General features: G+C 32.8%; 1 protein-coding gene and 1 pseudogene across 5 annotated transcripts in view; one reads left to right on the forward strand and one right to left on the reverse strand.

Annotated features, from left to right (window-relative positions):
* The window catches only part of LOC122031766, a 34,756-nt gene extending 23,328 nt beyond the window's left edge, over positions 1-11,428 (forward strand). The window contains exons 9-16 of one of the 5 annotated variants that reach the window (XR_006125855.1): positions 4,859-4,943; positions 5,600-5,784; positions 5,892-6,008; positions 7,405-7,449; positions 8,677-8,808; positions 9,612-9,938; positions 11,144-11,216; positions 11,300-11,428. Coding sequence is in view for 4 of the 5 variants with exons in the window: in XM_042590896.1 (XP_042446830.1) it covers positions 4,859-4,947; positions 5,604-5,784; positions 5,892-6,008; positions 7,405-7,449; positions 8,677-8,808; positions 9,612-9,746 (699 nt within the window). In the remaining variant the exon portion in view is untranslated. Of the gene's footprint in view, positions 1-4,858; positions 4,948-5,599; positions 5,785-5,891; positions 6,009-6,877; positions 7,371-7,404; positions 7,450-8,676; positions 8,809-9,611; positions 10,018-11,143; positions 11,217-11,299 lie in introns of those variants that run through there. The other 4 variants (XM_042590896.1, XM_042590898.1, XM_042590897.1 and 1 more) reach the window with 4 other exon arrangements.
* LOC122031767 lies at positions 11,069-19,212 on the reverse strand (annotated as a pseudogene).
* Between the last annotated feature and the right edge of the window lie 654 nt (positions 19,213-19,866).

Genomic DNA, 19,866 nt, shown 5'->3' on the forward strand with positions numbered 1-19,866 from the left:
GCCAGAAGCGTCCAGTAGGGTCGCTGGACGCCCCTCGTGGGATCGCCCGCGATCATCGCAGCGTGATCTCGCGTTCTGCCGCAGCGATTTTTTTTTCTGTTTTAATAATTTTTTTTTATTTAATTAATTTAAAGAATTCCCAAGGATGTGTGATAGTTCGAAGAGGCTTTTATAAACCCTAATTAAATTATCCTAATAAAATATATAAAAAATATATTTAAAATTAAAACAAATTAAATAAATTTTATTAATTATTATTCTGAAAAAAATAATATTTTAAATTTCATTTAAAAATTTTAAAAAAGTATATAATAATTCTTATTTATATTCTAATATATTTTTTATTATTTTAAATTTCATTTAAATTTTTAAAAAAATTCTAAATTTTTTTTAAAAAAATTCTAATAAATTATATTTATATTCTGATTTTTTTAAAATTTTTTTACTTGATATTTTTTACTATTTAAAATATATATTATTTAATTAATAATTAATTAAATGAATAAATAGTTAATTTATATAATTATTATTAATATAAAGTAATATCTTGTATTAATTTATATTATTATTATTATTATTATTATTATTATACATACTTCTATTTTAATTTGAATTTTAATATATCAATTCTATTTAAATAAAATTATTTTTAATTATTTTTTCTAACAATATTAAATTTTTCAATAATTGAGAACTTATAATAAATCAATATACAACTTATTTTTATATACATAATAAACATATTTATCTTATAATTACTATAGATAAATAAAAAATACTGAAACTGTATCGGCACGACATGATACGATACCGAAACCGTATCGTTTCGGTCTGAGACCGAAACCTCGGCACGGGTCGAAATTTTAAACCTTGTTCTAAAGTACTTCAATTTTCTATCACAAGGTAAGCTTAAAATGCAAAAACAAGGCTTTGAAATTAGAGCAACTTTTTTCATAACTTTTCTACCATAGAACAAAATAAAAAGCAACAACCCCACAAAAATCTTTACTAACATTCAAAATAAAAATGAATGTACTTGTAATTACTTAATTTACCTAAATGTTTTCTATCTCTGATTGTTATTGCTATGCTCATGTTAAACAATTCTTTGCTTCTATTAAAATTTTCAAGTTGCTCATATACTTTTATCCTTGTCTGTACATCAGGATATATCTTCTCAATAGTCTTGTGAAAACCTTTACATCATGGTTAAAGTTTTGATTGTGTTGAAACTTAGAAATTTAAATGTCATGGTGTTACAAGATTCATGAGTTATAAATGAATATGATAAATCAAAAGTAAAATTAAATATTAACTCATACCTAGGATTAAGATAGTATGCTGGAGCATGCAAGTCTATATAGTTGTAAATCCTAACGCTTATTAATGATCTCCCAATTACATTGATATTGAACCTCAATGCATCTAAAATATTGTGTAATTTGCTATTCGGTTTTATTTCATTTCTTTATAGATGTATCCTAGTCTTGTTTTGCATAACTACCACAAGTTGAAGGACTTTTACAAGCCGCATCTCACACTGCAAATAGAACATTAGTTTCAAAACTCTCAAATCAGTTGATACAATATCTTGTACTCTCGATCCTTCCAATCAAGTTTGTAAAATAAGTTTTGGTTGATGTTTCAGATGCACAAATTGACCTAAGCCATTTTCCTTCTTGGCATCTTCTTTAATGTGGGTATGATTTGGCATGCCCAGTCACAATAATTCTTGCTAGCTCACCTTATTAAATCTTCTGGGAATTTTACCAATGTGTGATGGTAAATGAACCCAGTGATTCTCTTAGCCTTTGAAATAGTATCAAAGAAGATAGAAGTTTCACTGATATATGCAAAACTCAAATCTAAACTGTGTGAGACCAAAATATTTCCCCCCTTTTTTCTTCCAACAATCTCTTAACTACTACATAATTAGATCCTCCATTTGTTACAACCTGAACAACATTTTCTTCACCTATCTTATCATTCAAATTCTTGATTGAACCTTAAGAACATTTTCTTCACTTAACAAAGATCATTGTGAGTTTTTAAATTTTTTGTTTTATATAGCTCTGTGGTAGGAAAATTATGGTGAAAAGTGTCATGATTTTAAAAGCTTGTCATTTGTATTTTAAGCTTAACTTATGGTGCAGTGTGTAAGAAATTGAAGTACTTTTGAACATGTGAACTTTAAAAGAAGCAATTGTTTGGAAGAACACAGATTGAATGCCCTCCACTTATCAAATACAATTTTTATCTTGAGTTGAGATACATATATTTATTTGATACAAAGTCCAAGGATGAGTGGATTATTGAAGCCATGTATCTTTGTCTTCCACATGGATGTCCAAGAATGCATTGGTTGGCCCCCACGGGCATAGCTAAGTTGGTAATCAGATGGTAGATTGCCAATAAGAGAGGGATTGAATTCTCGGGGAACAATTCCTTGGGGAATAAAATCCCTCCACCTAAAGAGACATCACTTGGTCACTGTGATTTACCTCCTTCGAAATGCCTTGGGGTGGACATGGAGGGATGCCTGGGGGTGAGCACATCACCTTTTGCCACAAGAATGCATTGGTTGGAGTTTTAGTATCAATCACTTAAATGGTACAAGAGGATGCTAACATGTGCATATTCTTTGTTGTCATGATGCAATTATCTCTATCTCAAACAAAAGAAAATTAACACTTGAATTGAAACAATATCATAAAAGAGAAAAAAACAAAATATCACTTATATTCTCAAGTTACATAAAATGATGTGGACATTCATAATGAGTATTTAATCTTAAAAGATCATGAAGTTGGACCAAATGATTTCTGGTCATGATGCAATTATCTCTATCTCAAACAAAAGAAAATTAACACTTGAATTGAAACAATATCATAAAAGAGAAAAAAACAAAATATCACTTATATTCTCAAGTTACATAAAATGATGTGGACATTCATAATGAGTATTTAATCTTAAAAGATCATGAAGTTGGACCAAATGATTTCTGAAATTCAACCAACAAAATATGAGCTTAGTGTCTAAAATATTCCGACTATGAAATTTTCTAGTTATGCATTACGTTGAACCTAGTAAGATAATTATAATTCAAAATCAATGAAAAATGAGAAAATAGTGGGAAAGTGAGAAGATAATACAAAAGAGCAAGGCTTTAAATGTTGACCATGCTGCTTGGCACGGACAGAATTCACCCGATTGACACATGAAAGTATGAAACAACGTTGATATGCAATTTATAGTGATTGCAAAGGTCGTTGAGGATTTTTGCAGTATCGAGGTTGCACGAGAGGTCTACAATGTTTGCTAGGCTTCTTTAACTCTGACTTTCATGAGGTCATAAGAGACCGAGAGAGATTGTGCGGCGAGCAATGGAAAAAGTAGGGTTCAGTGAGACTATGTTGAGCTTCTCCTTCTGTGCATCTTCTCTTGTTTTGAACTCCAAGGAGTAGGTCCGACCTAGCTCAAGATTTTAAACCTTGGAAAAGAAAAACTTATCTTCTTGACAAGTAACAACCATACTCATTTTATCTATCATTTTACATAATTTTAATACATTTGTGGCTAAAATTATTCCAACCAAAGAAAAATATTTTTCATAATATTTTTACATATTTACCTGTAATTTTCAGTACACGATTCATGGTTTGATTCCTATTCAGGAGAATTCATGATATGAATCTTGAGTTGAGCCCAGAAAATAGTTCAGAGCGTCATAGCTGCAATAATTAAAAGAAAAAGCAGCAGCTAATGAAAAGCTCTTTCTCAGGAAACAGACTCAATTTCTCTTCTTTCTTTTCACATGGCCAATTCAGGGGGATAAAAGAGACCATGAACATAAGTTTCAAAATGACAAAAAAAATCAGATCCTCATTTACTTTTCTACAAAGGTATCGGAATAGTTCGCGACAATAATATCTGCTGCTAAGGTGTACCATGGTTAGTGAACAATCAACAACACAAATTACAACTTATAACTCGGTTTCCAAAATAAATTTAAAAAAAAAGTGATTTCTTCAAATAGCAGCATAATTAACTTATAGCTTATTACTTGCTCTTCAAAAAAACCAATTTACTTGATCTACAAAATAAATGAAATAAAATTTCTTTAAGTACTAACAAAGGAAAGTTAACCACAAGAATGACATGCTTTGGTTTTTTGCTTGTATCAGTTTGGAAACACTGTGCAATGCTAGTTTGAAAAAGGTGTCAAGTGAGTTTCGCACTGAAATGATATAAAGTTGTAAATTTTTCAGCTAACTCTAGGTAACATTGAGTTAATTTTTTCAGTGCGTATTACCAAAATGACAAAATGTTTATTGGACAGTTAAACTTGAACTAGATTATGTTGTAAAAGTCTGTTTGAGTTTTTAGTTATTGAACATACAGACTCCTACCCGGTTATTTAAATTGGAGTTATATCGTGTTGTAAATATTGTTTTAGTTTTCGGCTTCTTTGCAAATGAACTCCTAATTTAGAATATATCATGCTAAAGAATATGCTTCATTTTTATTTTGTTAACAAACTACTTGAGATATGGAATCTTTGCTTTGATAATTAGAAAGGGAATCTTCTCTTAGATAAACATTGTGGCATTATATAATTTAAAATAAGCATTTATTGAGCATCAGGCAAGTGGGGTTGTGCAGATCTAGATTGCAATATGTTATCCACCATCATCATTTGCAGAGATCCCATTTACATCAAATGATTTTCATTCTGAATCAGTTGGCATGGCCTCCTTGTCTAACCAATTTTCACCAGTCATCTACCCATTTTTATAACTTTGTAAAAACATTCTAGTGATTGTTTAGTTGATGTAAAATTTTGTTTTTCTAATTATAGGTACTTGACAATCTTCCACATGATCTACTCTATTCCCCAAATCAGGTGTCTCCATGGATGGAAGTTTGGTTGGAGAAGGCAAAAGGTAGGTATGTAATTTTGAATTCTATAGGAAAGACAAAATTATTGCCAATTGTACTACTATTGCAGTTGAGTTCTTATTAGTTTCTCAATTATTAAAACCTTTTTTGTTTTATTTACTTTTAGATATTTTAACAGGTGATACCTTTCCAATTTTCTTGACATTATTTAATATGTAAATAATTCATTTAAATCATATTTGTGATCTAATCCATCAAATTCAGGATGTTACAGTCCTTTGATTTCTGTGCTAAATTGCAATTCATGTCTTGGATTTACTATGTCAATATGTAGCAGTGGTGTGGACATTCTTCATGTTAAAATGCTTTCTTCTATGGAAAGTTAAAAGTCACAAAAGAGGTTATTGCTGAGAGAGTGAAAGTGTATATTGGGTTTAATATTTGCATGCACTCCAAAGAATGAATAAATAGATTTTCTTCTGGGTTCTATTTCTTGTTAATTTGTAAGTATCTTTCATCTGTTTTCTGTTGACCCAAAAGAGTATTTTGTGTTCTTCGTAACATCCAATTCCTTTTGTTATGCCCTAATTTACATTGGAGAAGCCAGCTTGTATGCCCATTGGTATATTTGCTGAAGTATGAGTATCTGTTCTACTGCAATTTGGGTTTTGTCAATTCTTACGTGGTTGTTCTCTGCAAGAAAGCTTGCAAATTTCAGAAGTCTATAAGCCAATACAAGATTTGTTGATTGCCAAATGCATCAAGATTATTGGCTTGGATGAAGATCATGCTTCTGGTACAAACAGGTTAGTTTCTGCAAGTAGGCGTATTTGGTCAAAAGCTTTTCCAAGGCCCCGAAGATCTTGGATGCCAACTGGTTGCTTGGTAGGACAAATCTCGTACTAATTTATGCCTTATATATTAACTTTCTGTTTTCTGGTCAGGACGACATGCATGCTTTGTAATACTAACATATGAGTTTTAACTTTCAGAAACTAATGGAGGTTCTACATTCGGCTCTGCCAAAGATGTCCCTTATTGCTTCTGATTTCAGCTATCTTCCAGAAGTTAGGATACCTGGTGATAGAGCTCCTTTAGTTTCCTCCATGGTACCTCTTTCATTAGTGATCAACTACTGGATCCTTTGTCAGTTTTAGTTTTTTCATATAATAATTGATCAATACATGCCCTCCAAAGATGCTGAAATTAATTATTAATTTATTAGTATCCTGCCATTTTGTTTTACCTTTTCTGTATCATAGTAATCAAGTTAATCCTTTTTAAGTTTAAAAGTTTTAATTTCAGGTTGGTTTCATCTATAGCTGTAAAAGTTAGGTATTATTATCGACCCAAATCAATCCACAATATGGGGTGATTCAGTGTTGCATCACATTTTGTAGTTTGGTTAGCTTCACCTCTCTGATTTCCTTGCAAATAGTCTAATAACTTGTGAAAATAAGAAATATATCAATTACCGGCTCCTTCCTCCCTTCACTTTTGCATAACATCTAGTGTGTGTGTGTGTGTGAGAGAGAGAGAGAGAGAGAGAGAGAGAGAGAGAGTAATCACAAGGGTGACACTGTGGATCACAAAGGAAGATCTGATGAGGAGCAATGATACATTGTGTGTGGACAATGAGAATCAGAGGAAGTAAATAAGAAGAAGAAGAATAGGAAAAGTAAAAAGAGGAAGAAAATTTTGTATCTTATCCTTGTGCCATTGGAATTTGTTTCACTCAATGTGGTTTGAAACAAATGCCATTATTACTTGAGGCAATACATGATTAGTGTAACGTATCATTGACAAACTGGTAATTTTTGCTCTTGTCGATCTAGTTTTGAATTTGGACGATTGATTGATTAACTATATTCACATATGAGTTTGTAAACAATTCACAAAAAGTTCATTTTTTATGTTGATGTCAAGTTTTAATCTGACATCCAAAGCTTCTAAATTTGGATTTTTGATCGAATGCTAGGATGATGGATTCATCAGTTTATCTTATACTGTTGGCTACCTTTGTGCAGTGGCCTTCATGTATACTACCTTTTTGGTTGTTAGTTGTTTTTAGCCAAGAATTAACTATGCTTGCCAGGCATGCATGCCATAACCTTACATCCTTGAAACTTTGAACATGTCCCTTATAGCAAAGTGGAACAATTCCGACTGTTTATTTCTTCTGCAGTAACCTTTTTGTTAACTTATATAAACTGATGAACAGGCATGGTTCTGGTACTAATATTGCTCCAAACTCTAAACCTTGGTCTGGTACTTGGACTAGCACTTATTTATACATTTTCTTGGACATAATAAATATAGTATAGAAATTTTATGATTCTCAAAGCTAGGATTTACTTTAGAGAGGTCTTCAAGGAATGTGCTACCACAAAAATGTTATCTCATGTAGAATTTGTTCATTGTACAATGCATTCTTGAACCTTGTATGTGTTAAGGCATCTTATTACTAGATAAAATCTTGAGCACTGACCAAAGTTAGTTCTGCAGAAGGGTGGAAGGACTACGGATTATGATAGCTACCTTGATGCGAAGGTATAAAAGTTTCTAAACATGTTTTTTCAGAAGATGATTTGATTCTTCTCAAGTGCTATAACCCTTACAGCTAGTTGGTTTCCATCAAATCTGACTACTTGTCAATGGTTTTCGTAAATAAAAACTTCCACAGAATGTACAATTAAACAATTAACACAAGTATCATCTCATGAAAATTTCTGCCTATTTTAATTCCAACTTTTCTTTGAAAAAAGATGAATCACAATGATTGTAGATTCCATGAAACAGTTGAATCAGCTGGCTTCTGGAATCAAGTTCTTTTATGTAGCAATTACAGAATCAATTTTACCAAATATGTATGCCAAGTAACAAGTATATGATAATCCTCTATCTTACAAGGTTTGTTTTATCCCATGTTATTCTAGTTATGTGTACTTTTATTGTTTGAATATATGCAGCCAACATATTTCAAATAGAGCAGGAGCCATATAGAGTTAGTTTGGTCAAGGGATCTCTATCACAGTCCAACAATCATAATTTTCTAAGACTTTGACTGGAATGATACTATTTTGGTATTGTGTTGATGTTTCAACTTATAGTACCAATGGAGAATTGGAAGCGGAAGAGGAAAGAGAAATGTGATGAAAAAGTAGAAAAAATAGAGCATAACTATATATCAAAGTTCATCCTTCATGTCCCATTTAGAATGATAAAATTTTGACATTCTATTGTAGGAACACATGTTAAACAAATAACAAATATCGTTTCAGTTCATCTTGATATTAATGGGTGTCGAATGCTAATATGATACCAAACTCGTTGACATGGTTGACGTAGGATAAATATTTTGTGCCAAGCCATATCGAGTTTAGGTAATTTATCATAACCATACATTTTGACTGTGCCACCTAACACAATACAAGATTTCAAACCTTGATTCATATGTTTCATGGACATTACATGCATCCATTTTTATGCGTGAAGTTGAACTGATGCACATCATGTTAGCCCAACTCTGTGAGATTAGTTGCATAATTCTTATCATGCCATTAAACTTGATGCAAAACTATAAGCATGAAGTAAAAAATGGTTTCTATTATTTACATGGATGAGGGTATATTTCACTGTTCCCTTTTTGTATTTCGGACAATGAAGAAACCAACCTGTAAGCTTTAAGTAATTTTTGTATCAGCATTCTGATGTTTTTTATTTAAGGCATCAGAAATTGCTTAGTCATAAAGCCTAATACAAATGTTATCTCATCAGGGAAATGCCGATATCTTCTTCCCAACAGATTTCTGGCTGCTAGAGAGAATTGACCATTACACCTCTGTCTGGTCATCTGAGCAAAAGGTTTCCACTCCTCAAAAGCCATTAAAAAAGAGGAGAACAATCATTGTGAGTTCTGCCTTAGCTTGTTTTCATTAGAGCATAGCTTATTCTGCTTTTGGTCCCTTTTGTTGTTTTGTTCAACTTTTTGTTGCATCATATTTATGTGGAGGAAATAATTGATTATTATACTGTCGAGTTTTTATTTTCTTGTAAACTTTCGGTTGCATTAGTTTGGTGTGGCAATCACTGTATAACCTCATTTGATTCAACACAATAAGTTCAGTTTGTTGGCCCTTTGGTTCTAGATATAAGTTCAGCTAAGGCATTGATGTAAGATAGTTTGCACAACCCGGAGTTGAGTTGCTAAATTAATAGAAAAACGGGAAGCTAAAAATGGTCAGGAATATCAGGTACATGTTTTGAGCTACTCCCACTGGTTAATTCTGTGTTATGGAGAGGTTGAGGAAGTGAAACATAAATAGAATATAATTAATATCACATAGATCAAGTCAGGTTTTCATATTGCCTGAATGAAAAATTGGATTTCCTGTATGACACACTTGATTTATAGCTGGTGTGCATGTTTAAACAGTTTATAGACTATGCTGACCCACTTGATTCTTGCCCATTCATGATTAATTTTCTTCTTTAGCAGGTTATATTTTTTATTTCACTTTCACGAATCATAATTACTTGAAAATGTTTTACCATTTTCAAATGTGTTTAATTGCTTAATGAGAGTTTCTTTAGCTGTTCTAGTTTCTTTTCCCCAGTAACCCTTTAGCAGCTTCTTAGAACAATTATCACTTGCCATTTTTTGCTTCATATTAGTAAATATCTAAACGCTTGATCATTGCACTTTCTTGTAGCTTGATACATCCGCTTTCATGGATGAATTTGGTTTGCCATCAAAGACGAAGACAAAAGATGGATACAATCCATTGCTCGATGACTTTAAGAACACTAAATTTTACATTAGTGTGCCAACACATAACATCGCATAATCATTGCTCAGAGGACAAGCAGCTGGACAATGTACATATGTCAGGGCACCACATTTAATGTGTCCCACAGCATAATTTTCTTCCGCTGCTCAAACAAATAAGATAAAGATATGCTCCTCGGTTGCGTTCATTCTCATACTGTTATATACTTACTAGCCACATGGAGTAACTGTAATTCTTTTTCAGCAGCTGGTAAGTTTCTTGCATCATACCTTTTCTACATTAGAAATGATTGGAAGTATTAGTCTTCTGATACCTCTGCTGTTTATTATTTCCATTCTTTTTTCGAATTGCCGTCCTAGACTTGTTACTGATTCTTATTTTAAAGTTATCACAGTTCGGGAAAAAATGCTGTCCAGTAATCAAACACTGATTTTAAAACTATAGTTCTCTTTTGTAGTAGTGATGGGTGTAGGTTAAAATGCTGTCCAGGAATAAATTGGCTTTAAAGCTATAGTTCTCTTTTGTAGTAGTGATGGGTGTAGGTTAAAATGCTGTCCAGGAATAAATTGGCTTTAAAGCTATAGTTCTCTTTTGTATGACTGACGAGTGAAAGTGTGCTGCTCTACAAACGATTTGCCCTCACTGTTGTTCTCGTTTTTTTAAATCTGATGAGGTGTCTCCATACGTCTCCCTCTCTCCACAGCGGTGGAAGTAAAAGTATTGTTTTTAAAAGTTTTTTTTTATGTTATGTTTTGGATATATTTCTAAGTGCATCCATAATGCTTTTAAAGTGTGAACCCGTTAATGTTTATTTTTTTATTTTTTTTGAAATATGTAGACATTATCGTGTTCAAAGATTTGAACGCATTAATATTATAGTATAATAAAAAGGTGTTTCCGTCGGTATTAACATTCAAGTTTAACACAAATGTAGATACTTTAAGATTATCTATATTTAAAAGTATTGTTTTTAAAAGTTTTTTTTTTTATGTTATGTTTTGGATCTATTTCTAAGTGCATCCACAATGCTTTTAAAGTGTGAACCCGTTAATGTTTATTTTTTTATGTTTTTTGAAATATGTAGACATTACCGTGTTCAAAAATTTGAATGCATTAATATTATAGTATAATAAAAAGGTGTTCCCGTTGGTATTAACATTCAAGTTTAACACAAATGTAGATGCTTTAAGATTATCTATATTTATTTCTATTATTATCAGAGAAAAAAAACATCTATCTTCAAATTAAATAAATTTAGACATCTTAATTATAAAAACTATTTGTGCCAAAACTACTGAGGCAATAAATGAGGCTGGATGTGGTAAAAAAAAGATCAAAATTATAAAACGTAGATAAATCAGGCAAATCTTGTGATGCAATTTTTATCCTCCTAACATTTTTATCTCATTATTAAGAAATCATTCTTACTAGCTAGCATTCATCCTGATAAACAGGCAGGCTGATACAATGGCAGTGATAATAGCAACGACTCCTGTGATGATATTAAAAACTGCAGCCAATAGACTAGTATGTTCGCACAACCAAGTAATAAAAGGCAGTACTATATATAAATTCCTAGTTTGTTGCATTAATTTATTCTTCTTCTTCAGCTTCCTCAAGCCAGTTGACGAATGACTCCAGGGCTTTCACAAAGGTTTGCCTGCCCAAGTTTGTAAAAAGTGATAATAATTATTGTAAAGTTCAATTATTCCTGAAGTACATCATCAGCTAAGTCAAAGTCATTTTTATTATATGACAAATTTTGCAATTTTGTTTTTCTGGAAACGATACAACCTTTACAAGTGATGTCTGATGATAACTAAGTACATACAGATAGATAATGTTCCAACTGCATGAAACTATATGAATCTTCTCTTCCTTTTTTTGTCACTCTCTATCTTAGTAAATTCACGCTTTTAACAATAAAATTCATTAATCGTCGTACTCATACCATCTCAAGTAACTATCAATTAAAATTTTCTAGAGATCACTTATTGCACTCAAATATCTTAATATATCATTAACAAGTACACCTAATTACTATCAAATATTAAGTAATTTATCATTAAAATAAGCAATAGATAGGAAATAATCAAGGGTCTCATTTTAGCATTTTTAACAAACATAATTTTAACCAAAGAGATAAAAAGAGGGAAAAAGAAGAGTCCTGCACATGCCCTTTGGGTTTGCACCTTTACGAAACCAATGAAGAATACTATCCTCTGCAAGTACATCTTGCTCATAGAGAGATCTTATAATTTCTGGAAAAAGTTTCATCAATTTGGTATCCTCGTAGCATTGGATTTGAACCTTGTACATTAGTTCCAATTCCAATTTCCCACTGGTACAAAAAACATTCAGAAGCCCTGCCCAAGTTTTCACCTGCACATGTTGCAGAATTGAATGACCCATATAATTGTGATATGTAAATTGGCACTCACAGGTCTATCCAAATTACAAGAAGATTATAAATTGTGAATAGCCCATATAAATCAGGATTTCAGCATGCATCATACATGTTAGAATACTTAATATCACATGTTTGGGCAGCCGGTACTCATACCTTAAGTGGTTGAAAACAGACAGTTATATCATTTAATCTTAAATGAGCCAGGAAGTTTAAGAGCATCAGATTCCTAATTAATGTTGTAGTCATTGGTTTGACTCCCATGCTGCTTTTTCCTCTTAGCGATTCTTCCACGATTAAACAGGCTAATGTCTTAGCTGGCCCAAAACATGCACCCTATTGCAGTGACTAGTTGCTATATTCTGTGCTCATGCGAGACTAAAAGATCTTCAAATTGAAGTAATTGTGAAAATGAGAAGCAAAAAATTAATACTCAGAAGATCAATGTAATTAGAGAAACATTCACATGTTCCAGAAACTCTCAACTTGACAATAAACAACCACCGAGAACAAATAGGATACACCCTTTTCCATTCCCATATTAGTCTGCAAGGTGACAAATTCTGGTGAATCAATTTCGTCTCTATCTGCAAACCAGTGAGACCATAAGGAACTTTACACTAGTTTAGCAATTTTGACACGTGGCAAAACACAATATTGTATCTTATGACATTTCATGCTTTTCTACGACATAGATGACACTAATCATTGAGGTAGAATGTTAGGAGGTTGAATGGAATGGAATGACATTGGTTCATTCCCTCCATGATTATTTTCCAATGTTTGTATGAACTATTTGAGGTGAAATTAACATTCCAAGGGACACACTATTTTATTCCACTCATTACATAGTTAGGTGAAATGATCATTCCCTGCTATTTATCATCTTAAATACAAAAATAAAGATAAATAAAATAGACTGACCAAACTGGTTTTGGTAGGCCAAGCAAACCAAGTTGCTCAATGTACAGGGTGGATCAGACATAATGACGATCCAAAAATTGAGAACCAATTCATAAATTTCTATTAAAATTTTACAATTTTATGAAATCTTTGATTTTTTTTTTTAGAAGGGGAGCCTTGGCGCAATGGTAAAATTGTTGCCGTGTGACCTTTTGGTCACATGGGTTCGAATCCTGGAAACAGTCTCTTGCAAAAAAAAGTAGGGTAAGGCTGCGTACAATGAATCCTTCCCTGAGACCCCACATGGTGGGAGCTTCGTGCACCGGGCTGCTTTTTTTTTTTTTATGAATTCTTTGATTTTTGATTTTTTAAAAGTTTGTTACATTTTTAGAGATAAACATTCTACGAGTTGGTTATAGTATTTAGAGATAAATTAGGCTTCTCAAAATGACCTAATATTATTTCGGGTCTTTGGGATCCATGTTTAGTAACATTTCTCTTCAATGAATCGAGAATTTGAATTTTTTTTCCACAGTACAATTTTTTAAGCTGCATCACATGGTCGAACGACCAGGTAACTGGGTGGCTAAGGTGAATTGATGAGCTAGACAGTTCAGGAAACCAGGTAACACAGACTGCAGGAGCAGATGTTGCCAATCTGGCATGCCAGATAAACCAAGCTGACTGGATGAGCCTAGTGGATTAAAAAAAGGGTGAACTCGGTGGCTTGGAAAGTTTGAACATTACACCCTTGTTAGTAGATTAGGACAGATCGAGATATCAAATTTGCCTAATAAACCAAACGTAGCATTAGCATCAATCATGTCACTTGTCAAGCCATTCCATTAATATGCAACCAAACAAAGAATTGGAACGGATTATTCCACTTATCATTACATTCAGCCCAAACCTATTTGCATTCTCATTAAATTCCATTTTCTCCTACCAAATATAACCTTAGTTTATCATGCAAGCTATATCCTACTATTACAAGTACCACCAACTTGAGGTAAGTAAGCTTCATAAAAAAACTATCAAACAAATAAGTGAACAGTTTAACATAAGTAGCACCCAAGAATCTATATATAGGTTTGCAAACTTCAAAGGGATGAAATAATAGAGAATTACTTGGCGAAGGGCAACATTTGCATTTTGTTGCTGGTTTTTACCAGACCACTGAACAGCGTCCATTATCACATCCCATAAAATGCGAACAACTTCAACATCTGGCAAGTTAGCAACTTACATGATGTTTTGCAGTTTCTATTACTTCAGATACATCAGTTTCTTCTGCAATCTGAGTTGTTAGGGCTGTTTTCATTTCCTTCAGCTTCACCTCAAATATTTTCTTCTCATGATACTGAACCAGAGCTGGCAATCCTTCTCTCCTGGGAAAAACGTTCTTTTTAAGAAAAGGAAAACATTATTTAATAGGAATAAATGTTTAACATGTTAGAATTATTTTCATCAATGATCCACCTGTGACCAATATTATAATAGAGGATCTCAACAGAATTCTACAGTTAATATTTTCTGTATGATTATACTAGATCAGTCAATTCATATGTGAATTCTTTGCAAACTATAAAATAAGAACTTGAATTGATTTGATTTGATTTATTTGAGATTCACTAAAAACATAAGCCCAAAAATATAAGCAACTTTACCAGAGTACAGCTAAAATATATTAACCACTCAAGGCAGAAGTGACTTGAAATGCTCAGAAAGACATTCATCATTATGCCGTCCAGGAGGGAAAAAATCAAGGAGATTGTCCTCCATTTTACCACGCTTCAAAAGTGCTATAAGATCATCTAAGCTGTTATCGACCAAATATTCCCGAAAGAATATAGTAATAAATGGAAGAACTAGCCCCTTGGCCACAAGATTGTCCTTAAACAATGGCTGGAAAACTGTCTCAGGAGGAAGGCCTGACAGCTTCTGAGAGAATGTAAGGGCTGTAAAGAGAGCAAGCTTCTGCCTCTCATTCTCCTCAAAGAGCTCCAAGGACTGAAGGAATTTTCGCATAACATTTTCAAGGTTCTTAATCAAAAAGGGCCTTCGCCGCAAAATTTTCTGTATGTAGAGAACGGAAGGTAAGATAGTTTCCCGTTTAGGCTGGCAATCCAAGACTGAGTAGGGATGTCTCTCCCCTTCATCAGATTTTATTGTACCAGGTTGAGTTCGGCCACCAGTGAAGACGACCTACAATAACAGTGAATTGAATTTTTGAGTGCCAAAGCAGCAAAATAACAAGTACAGAGAAAGGACAGCAAATTGAAAATGGTTGCCTCAATTCCGCAGCATTATCAAATATATATGCAAAAAGCTGGTTATGAATTCTCAAATTATATTATCTCATAATAACCAAAATACTAAGGACAGTTAACATTTCCCATAGTGTTATATTTTGCAAACATGCTACCTTTAGATATTGATGACCTTTAAGTACAAATTATTTCTTATGCAGTAAGATATTTTGCCTAATTAGGGTTGTAACCAAGCCGAGCCGAGTCGAACTCTTGAATGTTTGAGTTTGGCTCGCTCATAATCGAGCCGAACTCGAGCTTTATTTAACGAATATATTCATGACTCACGAGCTTATTCGAGTTTTTATCGAGCCTAAACGAGCTTAATAAATATAAATTATAAATTTAAATATTCATTAAAAACTAAATATATATTTAGAAAAATTATAATATTTTTATTAAAATTTACAATTTTATTCTAATAAATAAATTTAATATATTCACAAGTAGAGTGTAAAATATATAAATTCAATATCAAAACTATTATTTTTTTTATTTAACAGTTGATTTATGAGCTTACTAACGAACATATTCACCAACTAACGAACCGAGTATTGTGAAGCTTGAGATTGATTTGTCTATCTAACAAGCCTCATTAAACAAGCTCAAATGAGCTTTTATCGAATTGAGCTTCGAATAGCTCATGAGCAGCTTGGTTTAATTACACCTCTATGCCTAATATTAATTTTAGTGGGAAATGATTAATTCCAAGAAACCACAATTGTCAAAAAAAAAAAAAAAACAAGGATACACCTACAAACAAGAACCAACATGCAAAACTTAAATCGTCAGTTATCAGACACAAAAAATTAAATGATAGGAGATTGCCTCAAAAAAAGTGTCACCGTATCTTGAAAAATTCAGATCTGAAGATTCAACGTTCTTTGCAACAAGTTCCTGCAGAAGAATTCGAAATATAAATCCAAATATAACAAAAGGGAAAAAGTAGAGAAAAGAAAGTTCCAGATCAAAACTGATTCTACAAAGTTTGAAACCACTAACTAAAATAATTAAATGGAGAATCAGACACAAGTCAAAATCATAATTCCTAGATACATCCAAGAATAACTCCAAAAATAACATACATTGACATCATAAATATGCGAAAAAATGAAGCCATAAAAAAGAATCAGGGAGTTATTTTCAATAGCCAAGTGTTTAGCATCACAAATTGAGAAAGTTGAGTACAAAACTGTGTAAACATGACTCCTAACAGAAAAAGGAAATCCTGACTCCTCTATGTTGCTATAAATAACGTACCAGATCACCAGCATTCTCCAGATATATCTGGACCACTGCATCTGCAAAAGCTGCAGGGTCCAGAGGAGCAGCTATATTTCGTTTGCGGGTCTTTATCCGCGTGACACTGTATATTGAAACAATCATGATTTACCATCCTTGGAAATCAGGTTAAACAAAATGGTAATAGTGGATACAGAAACTTTCAGATTGTATGATTATCATAACAAAATGAGTGCAAGAATGCAAAGTCATAACAGTAGGAAAATACATCATACACGTTCATAATAGTCTCAAATATGAGGCTACTACAATTTTTTTTTTTGTTTGTTTGTGTTTTTCTAGTGTCTATACAAAAGGTCTGAATCCTGCAAAACATAACCACCTTCATCTGTGTTTTTGCATAAGCGCTTTATCCTCATATTGGACTATACAATTAATCATTGTTGCGACCATGGTTTGCAAAATCGTGATCCGGATGGTAGGACCTGGAAGCACTAAATCGATTCGGGATCAATTAGGATCAGTTTTTGTAGTGGAATCTAGCAGGATCGTACATGATAGGTGGGAATGGTATGATTCTATGATCCTACGATTCTATACATTGAGAGGTCATAATTTTTGACTCGGGTTGAACCACGGGACACACAATATATCAAATCAAAGCTTGTTCATAGATCTACATTTATTACCAGGTGTAATCTGTAACTGCCTAGTCTTAAGCGCAAAAAACATCGTTTAAAACCTTTTCGGAGGCTCCTAACAATTTTTGTCATTGTATTAGGGTTATTTTTGTCTTTTGCATAGTAAGGATTTTGAGACTATTTAAAACATTTATTTTGCTGATATTTTTGATCCACACAAATATTTTCTTTCATTATTTTCCCCAAAATTATGCAAGTCTTGAGAAGATTGTTTCTGGCATTTATGTTTGAATCAATAGAATCAATATCCAATCCCACCTATCCGATCTTGACCGATCTAATCTTTATCAATTACGAGTGATAAAATGATCGGCAGGATCAGATCGGTTAGGATCGGATTTTTAGGGTCTGGAGCCTTTGGGCAAAAAAAAATGGGGCTACAAGATGGCCCAAGTCAACTAATGTAACAAAAACTATTGATTCCATTTATTCGAACACGAATGTTAAAAACAATCTTCTAAAGACCTATTGATTCAACAAAATACAAGGAAATAGGTATCTAAACAAATATTTTAAATAGTCTCAAAAACCTAACTCTACATAAAATAATCTCAAATATAATGTATGAGCCTCCAAAAAGGCTTTAAACAACGTTTTTTTGGTCCAAGACTGGTCGTTATGGGGTGTAACTCCATAACAAATATCGATCTATGACGAGCTTTGGTTTAATATATTATGAACTCTGTGATTCAACTCGAGTCAAAAGTTATGAGCTCTTAATGTGTAGAATTATGATTCTACCGATCCTAACGACCCTACTCCGACTTCACTACAAAACACAATTCTAAACGCTCCCGGATCATTTTGGTACTTCTGTATCATACGATCTTACAATCCGGATTACAATTTTGCAAACCATGGTTGCAACTATCATTCAAGATTATTTACTCATTCAACATATGGGGAAATGATGCATAGGAGGATTTATGTGCCACTAGTAGTGTTTTGCCAAAGTTTGCTACGCATATTCTTAAAAACAAATGGTAAATAAGTTCTCAAATTGATCATCAGTAAGAAGCAAGTTCTTTCCAGTTTAAGATACCATATAAAATTCCAGAAATATTTACTACCAAATAACTAAAACAATTGTAGTAAAATTCACAACATCAATGAGTTGCACAAAGTCTATGGAACCATTTTATGACAATTTTTTTTCATAGTACTACAACTATTTTTAAAATTAAGTTATCAAGTCTTCCGTACCAAATGCTACATTAACTAACTCCTAACAACAGCAATCCCCTGATACTATGATAAATATGACTTAAGTGGCATAACTTAGACCATCCATCAAAATCAAATCGTAATATGATCCTCCAACGTCAATCCCAGCAAAAAAAAAAAAAACTTGATCCTAAAACAATAATGCAAACAAAATTAAAGGAAGGAAAACAGATTAGCATACCCTAGAGTGGGTTTCTCCTTCGAGCTGCAAAATTATCCAAACAGAAACAGATTAGATATTGCAGACTAACAGAACATCAACAAGAATTTCTACAACAAAAGCTCCGAAAAATATAAGCAACTTTGAGAGCCAAAAATTCGTAGGATGCACAGCAACAAAGGGAAAAAGGCAACCCGAGAAAGTTCGCAGTCAATGAACACGAGAATATCAGCCATAACGTCATGAATCTAATAGCACAAGAAGATCGGGTGTTTAACAGATCGATAACAGCCCCTAAGACCAAGATAGAAAGCCAAATCCGAACAGGAAAGCAGGCGATCCACCACACTATCGTGATCTAAAACAGAAATCAATAAAACGACCCTCGAAAAACAACAAATCCGAACTGGAAAGGGGAGAACAAAGCTTAAATCACAAATATTACCTCATAAACCACGACGGAATAACTCGAGGCGACTTCGATCGACGAGCGGAGCGAACAAGAGAAGGCGATGGAATGGAATTGAATGAGCCGCCCTTTTTAGCCTTAAGGCTATGTTTACTCAATGGTGTGGATGAGGAAAGGAAAAGAATCAACTATGGAAAGTTATTTTTGGAGGAAGAGAAAAGAAATGGTGAAGAAATCTTTTCCTTTGCACACTTGTTTACCTTGATAGAGAAAGGTGAATACTTATGATGTAATTTTGTAAATAAAAAAGGGTACATGCGTCATTTTTTTGATACATAGTGTAATTTTATGAGTTAAAAAGGCTACATGCGTCATTTTTTTTTGGTATATGGTATAATTTTGTGAATGCAAAAGGGGTACATGCGTCATTTTTTTTTCCATCCGCTGCTTTCCGTCCGATTTTGAGGTGATCGATTTTGGTTCAAAAATTATCCGCGGATGGATTGCGTTACTTTTCCTTCGGAAAATTTTAATGAAGTAAACGACGGAAACTTTTCCACTGTGGAAATTTTTCCTTAATTTTGCTTTTCACTCTCCCAAGTAAACATAGCCTAAGTATTCCATTCTTAGGGATGGAAAGGAATTATATATTACCATTTGGGCCACGTACTATAGAGCTTAGGTAAAAAATTTAAAGTTGTTATTGCAATCCACTAATAATTTAAGTGCTCCATTTTTGGCAGCTTTGATGGACAGTACAATATTTTCACGTTAGTGCTAAATAAATCTTAATCTTAGTATTTTTTATTAAATTTTTAACTC

This window comes from Zingiber officinale, chromosome 11A (genome assembly GCF_018446385.1).
Source record: "Zingiber officinale cultivar Zhangliang chromosome 11A, Zo_v1.1, whole genome shotgun sequence".
Classification (NCBI taxonomy): Eukaryota; Viridiplantae; Streptophyta; class Magnoliopsida; order Zingiberales; family Zingiberaceae; genus Zingiber; species Zingiber officinale.